General features: G+C 52.0%; 1 protein-coding gene across 1 annotated transcript; it reads right to left on the reverse strand.

Annotated features, from left to right (window-relative positions):
- Positions 1-3086: 3086 nt before the first annotated feature.
- LOC119279355 (probable mediator of RNA polymerase II transcription subunit 26b) lies at positions 3087-6512 on the reverse strand. Its single transcript, XM_037560618.1, has 9 exons — positions 5439-6512; positions 5257-5325; positions 5093-5175; positions 4779-4834; positions 4525-4652; positions 4395-4422; positions 3927-4306; positions 3706-3847; positions 3087-3615 (listed from the first exon to the last, which is right to left on the reverse strand). Exons 1-9 carry the CDS (start codon positions 6039-6041, stop codon positions 3491-3493), a joined length of 1614 nt encoding a protein of 537 aa, XP_037416515.1. The 5' UTR covers positions 6042-6512; the 3' UTR covers positions 3087-3490.
- Positions 6513-8290: the final 1778 nt, after the last annotated feature.

Raw genomic sequence — 8290 nt, forward strand, 5'->3', positions numbered from 1 at the left:
CCGGCGGGGATGTGGTCATGGGGCACCACGTGGCAGCTCCCGGTTGGTCCGAGCGAGCGGCGGACAGTGTCCGGCGCTGGGCGGACATGTCCGGCGCGCGGAGGAAGGGGGAGACTAGGGTTTCGCCCGAATTTTTGGAGGAGTGCACATATTTATAGGTAGAGGGAGCTAGGAGAGTTCAAATGAGGTGCGATTTTCGGTCACGCGGTCGTGATCGAACGCTCTAGATGATGGAGCAGGTTTAGGTGGGTTTTGGGTCAAATTGGAGGGGCGTTGGGCTGCAACACACACGAGGACTTCTCGGTCCCTCGGTTAACCGTTGGAGTATCAAACGAAGTCCAAATGGTACGAAACTTGACAGGCGGTCTACCGGTAGTAAACCAAGGCCGCTTGGCAAGTCTCAGTCCAATCCAGAAATGTTTAATCCTCACACACGAAAGAAAGGGTAGAAATGACCACCGGAGGAGAACGAAGCGCCGGAATGCAAAACGGACAACGGGAAAAATGTTTGAATGCATGAGATGAACACGTATGCAAATGCAATGCACATGATGAAATGATATGAGATGCATGACAATGATAACAACACACGGAGACAAAAACCCGAACCCGAGAAAATAAAATAACTTAACGCCGGAAACGGCAAGAGTTGGAGTACAAATTGGGAAAGTCATATCCGGGGTGTTACACTATCCGTCTGGTACCTCGCTTAGTTTTTGTTTATTGTTTTTAAAAAAAGTTGAACTTCTTAAAAATCATCTTATTTAAATGTAACATATAAAACTTGTTAAAAATAGCCTCCCTCCCTGCTGCGCAGCACGAGCGCCTCCTCCACTACCTCGGCGATGATGGCGGCGACTCCGAGTCGCGCAGCACGGCGGTCGACGGGGTGGTAGCGGAGCAAGCGCGGGGATACTGGTGCAACGTAAAATGTTGGACTAGTTAAAAATTGTCCCTATTTGAATGTAATATAAAAAACTTTGCAATATATTCCCTCTGCCCGAAAATACTTGTCGTGGAAATGGATTTATCTAGACGCATTTTAGTTTTAGACACGTCCACTTTTATTCATTTCCGTGATAAGTAATTCCGGACAAAGGGAGTAATATATAGAACTCGTTAAAAATAGGGCATTCGTCCATTCAGTCTAGCTTTGCTATTTACTACTAGTAATTATTCTAAATGTATTTGCAATGTGAAGATCACTTAGTGCATAGCTTGTTGCATGTACATAAAACTACAAGCATGGGCGTCTCTATGCTAAAAACTGCCAAGTGCTGGCTTGTTTTCCCTTAAATCAATCCCCTCCATTGAATGCAAAATCAACGCTGGATTGGCGGCCGCATGTTACGGCGTAACTGCCAGTGGGTAAGTCACCTGATCCCCGTCCGTGCTAGCAGTAATCTTGATTGCTGGTACCAAACCGCCACGAACGGTTCCATTCCAGGCGCCGCTGTTTTAAAGACCGTGGCTCCCGTCCCAGCACCCGATCCCAACAAGCCCGACTTTTTCTAGCTTAGCCCGATCTCACCATCAGATCAGATGCCCCATCCAACAAACAGAATCAACCTACCGGTGTAGCAAGCACGTGACGTGCCACCACACTCCTCCCAGCAGTGGTCGTAGATAGTGCTTCTCCGAGTCACAACAGAGGGAAAATATCCAGTGATACTACCAGCCTCGCATTTCTCTCGTCTTTTCCCGTACCAGCACAAAATTTGCACTCCTATGTCGCGGTTCTTAGATAACTGGCAAATCCCTTCACATCACACAACTGTACGCACACACTTATTTTTCTTCCTTGGAAATTCCAGAGCGAGAATTGAGCAAAAGGGAGGAGCAACGCGCATATCGGCCGGTCGACATCTCCGAGCCCACTTCCGAGCTTGTTTAAACAACCGGCACCAATTAAAAGACGACGGTGAGGGCAGGCGTCGTCGTCAGCTCAGCTCATGCTCAGCCCACCACCGCGAGCAAATCCGAGGCGGTACGGTGGACTGATTGGAAGGTGGGAGAGACTTTTGTGCCGTGCGGCACACCACCGTCCGTCTTTTTTGATTTGGAAGAAGGGGTCAAAGAAAGGGTGCGCCCAACCGAACCGCACATGCGCAGCCCAGTGGGGAATGGACTCCAAGCAACAGCGAAGGAGATTGATCGCAGATCGGCTGGCGTAGGACACGGAACGATTGCTACGTGCGACAGCATCCGTGTAGATAGATGTTGGCCTCGTGTGTCTGGCGAGTGCCCCTGCACGCATCCCTGGCACACGGCGACGACGATTTGTTCCTTTGCTTCCTGCACCTAAATTCTTTTCTTTTCTTTTCACGTGGCTTTCCCGGACGACCGTAGGCGATTCCTCGCACGGAAGCCCCCTGCTATTTCCGCAAAGACCATCCTCCCGTTTCCCTGCCAAGTTCACAGCATGTGCCGAGACGATAATAGTAGTACGAGTCTTGCTTGGAAGGTTGGTCTTAGCTTGAACCGCCAGGGATATTTAGTATAGCTGGTAACGCTGACCCAGCTATTTGCCAGATTCTGGAGCCAAACCAGACTGCTTGGTGGAACAATGGCCGGCTCACAAGTCACAAGCCTTGGATTGCTTCTACCGAACTAAAGAAAAAAATAGAAAAAAAAGATCCTTAATGGAAGTTGGAACATGCAACAATGGATAAGAAGAAGAAAGGAGGAATAAATGGTGCGCTGGCTTTCTTGGTTGTCTGCTCACGCTATTGCCCATCCAGACTGACCACTACGCTGGTGGAATCCACGCTACTCCCAAACGGCAATGCACATCTTCATCACTTTTTGCTCCCATCTTTTCCATACAACTAAGCAATTTCCCCGAGGATAACTTAGAAATTTGCAACCACATTGCATTTGCAGTGCGTAGAGACAGTTGACACTGACACTACTCTAACGAGCAGCAAGAACCCAAAGTCTGATCATGACCAAACAAGCACATTACCACCATTGGAGAGGATGGTTGGTGCAAAGGCTGACCTAAGCTTGCATGTGAGGAGCAAGTAGGCCAGCCACCGGATCATAATTGGTCCAGACTTGCAAAGAAGCAACGAATATGCCAAGAATGTCCACGGAATAAACTCATGTAAAATGTCCAGGATATGTGAAATGTACCGAATATTGATAATTGTTCTATCTGAGTATCTACAGCTTCCTTCCCAAGTAAAGTGGAAGAAAAATTAACCAGCCGATACAGGATGAACTACATGTCCACTCTCAGATTATCAAGACATGACTAAACTCTCCCGAGCCCCCAACGCAAGAGCGGAGAATGCATGCAAAGCAAAAGGCTTAACTTATTGCATCCAGCGCGACTCTCGCAACTTCAAGGATAACTCTCCATCAGAGGTGAAGGTGCTTATGTTCAAAAATATGGTTTTGGTCCTGGCAACCAAGTTCAGCTGCTTCCTTTTGGACCAGCTCAACATGGCGACAAATTCATCAGGTGAAGGAAAACATCACACAAGAATCAGCGCCGGCCAAGTACCCTACTTCTAATGTTATTCCTTGACTTCACCATAGGTTGCCTGGTGTTACTCTTGGGCTTTGGTATGTCGCCCAGCTCCATTACTTGTATCGTGCGCTGCTTCTTTGCTGTGGCGGATGGAAGAGTACAGTTAGGTAAACCACAAGATCATATATGCAATAAAAGAAAATATTGCAACAAAGAGGTATAACACGAACCATTTTCAGCTTCCTGGTAACGTTCCTGAAGCCTACGCTTGGCTACTTCCAACCTTACGTTGCTTTCCAAGCCATCCTGGGTCTTTGGCCTTGCCGACTCTAACCTGACTCCTGATGAAGGCTGTGCACGAAGCCTTGATTTCTGGAGTCAAAGGATAGATATAAGTCATGAGATCTTAAGCACCATCATAGCTTAAGTCTCAGTAGCATGTGATACTTACATCCACATGACCCATTGCAGGTTTTCTTTCGACGCCGAAGTGTTCCTGAGTCTGTTTGTACTTCATCTCACCGATGGGCTTCTGTTGAGTAGCCGCCTTCATTGGTCTCATAGATCCAGAATCAGAACTCAGGGGCCTGGATTGCTTGTTGAGCATGCCTTGGGGCTTGGCTTGCAAATTTGAACCTTGAGGTTTTTGCTGGTTTGTATGCCTCATTGGTGGTTCTTGCCTTGTCAATTCTGGTCTCCTGAACTGATCTCTTTCAACAGTTCCAACAGGTCGAGTAAGTTCTGGTTTTGACACAGTTGAATGGTTTACAGGCCTCCTGCCATTGTTTTCCCTCTTGTTTCCAAGGCGAGCATCATTGTTGTGTCTCAAGTCTGTCATAATATAATGTTAGTTATCACACAATCTATGGAGTGCTAGCATAGCAAGGGAAAACTAAGCAATTTGGGTAGTTGTACTCACTTCCATCTTCATCCATTTCGTCAAAGAACTTCAGGTTGCAAAGGCGAACAGGCAAAATAACAATGGAAGTTAATTAGCTTATTGTTCATCACTAAAACAATTCAGATAGCAGGAGTGGATATATTAGTACCTCAGAGAGTTGAATGGCAGTAGTCTCAGGTGCAAAGAATGCTCCTTCATCCAAAGGTGGAGAAGGAAGGCCTTCTTCTTCATCATCATCATCCACAACAGAAGGGTTTGAAGTTCCTGGGGAGTTGTCTGCAGGTAAAAGCAGCAATAATATAGTAAGCTAAGAGGCTTGCATCTGAGCATTCATTCACATAGAATTAACTCTGAAACTGATGGATGAAATAATGTAACATTGGACAAATTCAGATCCTTTACCTGCAAGGGCAACGTTGGTAGTACTGACCCACTCATCAACCAAAATTTTCCAATCCCTGGAAACACAAAAAGCAACTGAAGATGTCAACAATAGTTTACAAGATTGCTTTGGACTCATGCTAACAAGGTAATTTTCTCATTTTTCTTTGGGATGGCGAACAAAGGTAAATGGTGACCATGTGGCAGTGCAGATGGACTGGTACTAGTCAAAATCTTTTCAGAACATGAGAAGTAATTTGCCTCACTGAACTCTTCAGATTCAAGCATGAACTAGTTGTATAAAACCAAACTAGATAAAAGTTCATGAAGCTTACTGAATGAGAGCCAGCGCGAGGTGACGAATCTGCTGCGAGCTGTGCTTCCGAAGGCCATTAACAGCCCTCCCAATCTCGGTAGCCTATGATGAACAGCCCCAAAGATAAGCAAACCAAATAGCAACAAAACCAGATATCTCACATGCGGTATGCAAGATAGGTACCTTAAGCGTGGAGACGGACAATTGCATCAGCTGCAGCCTCCTAAGTGAGTCGAACAGAGTAGCATCCGACTGCAAGACACCATTTGTGTTTTAGTTCAGATCAATGCTAAGTGCTCACTAGAGTTGACAAATAACAGGTTTAGCAATATGAATGGAAGAAGTGCACAGATAGGAGTCCATACATGGTCTTGCTTGTGCAGGAGGAGCTCCTTGATGCGGATGACCTCCCCAACGATCTGCGACTCCTCATCGATCTCGTTGGTGAGGGCCTCCAGCTCCTCAGCCTCCGGGTCGTCATCCTCTGCGTGGTGGTCCTCCTCCGCCGGCACGGCCGCGTCCTGCTCCTCCTCCTCCTCCTCGTTGTCGTCGTCATAGTTGTGGCCGTAGTTGCTGGCGGCGGCGCGGCGGAGGCGCTCGTCGTCCTCAGAGTCAGAGTCGTCGTCCTCGCTGATGCCGCCGCCGAGCGCCCCGCCCCCGGGCGCGCCGAGGCTGCTGCTGTCGACCTTGCAGTCCTTGTCGGGGACGCGGCGCACGCTGCCCTTGTCCTCAGCGACGGCGGGCGTGGCGGGGGGCGCGGAGCCGGTGCTGGCGGTGCAGCCGTGGCAGGAGGAGGGGCGGGCGAGGAGCGCGTTGAAGAGCCGCTCGGCGATGCGGTCGCGGCGTCGCAGGAACTCCTGCGGCTCGTCGGCGGCGGCGACGAGGATGGCCTTCTCGATGGCCTCGCAGATGCCGACGCCCGCGCCCCGGAAGAAGCCGCGCCACCGGTCGAGCCCGTCGTCGGCCATCGCCCCCGAGATCGGGCCGCACAGGACGGGAACAAACAGCTAGCACCACCAGAAGAACCGATGCTCCGCCGATTACCTCGGGCGGGTTCCCCCCTTGCGAAATTATTACTACTACGCCGCGGCCGAGAATCTAATCCCAGCCCCCGATCGCGAATCCGATGCGCCCCGGAATCCGGCGATCGTGAAAGCGAAATTCGCCGGAAAAATATCAAATCAAATCGAGAAACGGGGAGGGGCGAGCAGGAACGAATCGAGAGAACCGAGTCGAGTTAGGTTCGCTGGGTTGCTTGGCCCCCAAGGCCCGGTTTCCGTGAGGATTTCTGCGGCGGCGGCAGGAAGAACCTTACCAAATCCTATCTGGCCCTTGCGGAAAGGGGGAGGTAGGGTAGGGTAGGGCTGGGCGTGGGCGGGGTGGGAGGAAGAAGACGGTGCGGCTGGGCTGGGCTGGGGGGAGAAGGCTAGGCGAGGCTCGCGAGGGCGATGCGAACACCGGGAAGGGTCGGGACGGGGATGGGGACGGGGCGGGGCGGGTGGATAGGGACGCGGATGGCAGGGTACGCTACGCCACGCGAGACGCGACCCGAGCCCACGAGGACTGCCAGCACCGGCACGCACGCACGCCGCAGCTAACTAAACGAGAGCTACCAGTACTGGATGCGACGACCCCTCCCGGCTCCCGCCCCGTGGCCCAAAATACGCGCGGTAAAACAAACCGGGCCGCGTCACCGGTTCGGGTCGCTTCTTTTCCTTTGGCAGCGGTCGCAGGAACCCTCCTTTTCCTTCTGTAGATAGATTCTGCAGAAGGGAGCGGGGCGACGCGGCTTCTTTGGTTTGACCCCGCCGAGCCGAGCCGAGTCGACATGCACTCTCTTTCTCCCGCCTCCCCTCCCCTGCCCTGGTTTTGTTTAGCGGTGCTATACTAGTTTGGTACTGGCATTAACTACTTCGATCGCTGCCCATGATTTACTCCATTATTATCGGCACTGCCAATTGATTGCCTACTTTCCTTCTCATCTCATCTCATCACCAAATATCCCTCCAAATCAATCAAGCATAAATGTTCACTCCTCCAGTATTGATTACTGAAATGATTTTGGCTTCGGGCAGTAGTATTTCTTTTCGAAAATCCGGCATCATGAGAGCTCAGTCCATATTCTCTTCAAAAAAAAAAAAAGATAGAAACGTTCTGGAGCCCACCACGGGTCCATGACAGCCCAGTTACCTTGTGTAGACTCTAGTGTGGTTTTCTCTTTTAGCTACAGCAGGGGTGGACCGTTGCGGTTAACGCCCTTGGCTCGGCTCCAGCGGTTGCTTCCAAAATGGCCCAGGCAACCGTATCCCCCGGTTGTTCCACGGAGGGATTCTCCACGCGCAAGTGGCATGTGTTTCTTGCTTCCTTTCGGAGGGAACATGTGGCTCTTGCTACCCCTGGCTGAGCTCGGTGCACCACAGACTTTTCACTGCTTCAGTTGTGACCTTGTGGCTGCCTCTCCTCTGGGGCCAACTGCACGGCAAGAGCAGAAAAACGGTGCGTAGTAAACGTGGTTAGAGCATCTCCAGCCGTTGTGTCACCTATGAGGCGTTTTTTCGACCTTCTGACAAGGCCCCGGCGCTAATTTAGTCTTTGGGTGCAAAAAAATTTCAGCCGTTGTGCTCCCCAGGTCGCCGTTTCTTCCTGGACCACCGTGGCCATTGCCGGAGTTCGGTCCACCCCGACGTGCCTAGCCCCTCTCCCCTCCTCCCAACCTGTTCACGAACTCCCCCTCACTCCCGCAGCTCGCCCCACCCACTTGCCCTCGCCGGAGCTGGCTGTTCCACCGAAAACCATCACCACCGCCGCCGCCTCTGTAACCTCCTGTCACCGCGGCCTCCCCTCCGTTCCATCCCTCCTCACTGCCCCCTTGGCCTCTGAACGGGTGCGTCTCGTCGCCCAGTCCCGCTGGTGTCCTTATATCAGCCGGAGCCCATCAGAGTTACCCGCACCGTCGAAGACTACCGTCGCCCGCCTGCCTCTGTTTCTCATCTAGCGCCGCCCGTTGCCGCGTCCCAGCGCCTTCCCGCGCCTCCCTCTGGCCGAGAACGGGTGCGGCGGGCCCCGCCGCGGCCGCCGGTGTGCTCGGCTCGGCCGGAGACGGCAGGAGCCGGCCGGCCCGTCGCCGGCTTCGCATCTCCCCTCCGCTCCTCTGTCTCTGGTTGGGTGGAGCCGGACGCAGCACGGAGGCGAGCAGGCATGGAGCGGCGAGGAGAGG

Source organism: Triticum dicoccoides, chromosome 1A (assembly GCF_002162155.2).
Source record: "Triticum dicoccoides isolate Atlit2015 ecotype Zavitan chromosome 1A, WEW_v2.0, whole genome shotgun sequence".
Taxonomy (NCBI): Eukaryota; Viridiplantae; Streptophyta; class Magnoliopsida; order Poales; family Poaceae; genus Triticum; species Triticum dicoccoides.

Coding starts and splice junctions, on each gene's coding strand:
- LOC119279355 (XM_037560618.1), bottom strand. CDS start 6,041: ATGGCCGACGACGGGCTCGACCGGTGGCGCGGCTTCTTCCGGGGCGCG. Junction 4,653..4,778: donor TACCAACGTTGCCCTTGCAG/GTAAAGGATCTG, acceptor TTTTACCTGCAG/ACAACTCCCCAGGAACTTCA. Junction 4,423..4,524: donor CTGCCATTCAACTCTCTGAG/GTACTAATATAT, acceptor TGCAACCTGAAG/TTCTTTGACGAAATGGATGA.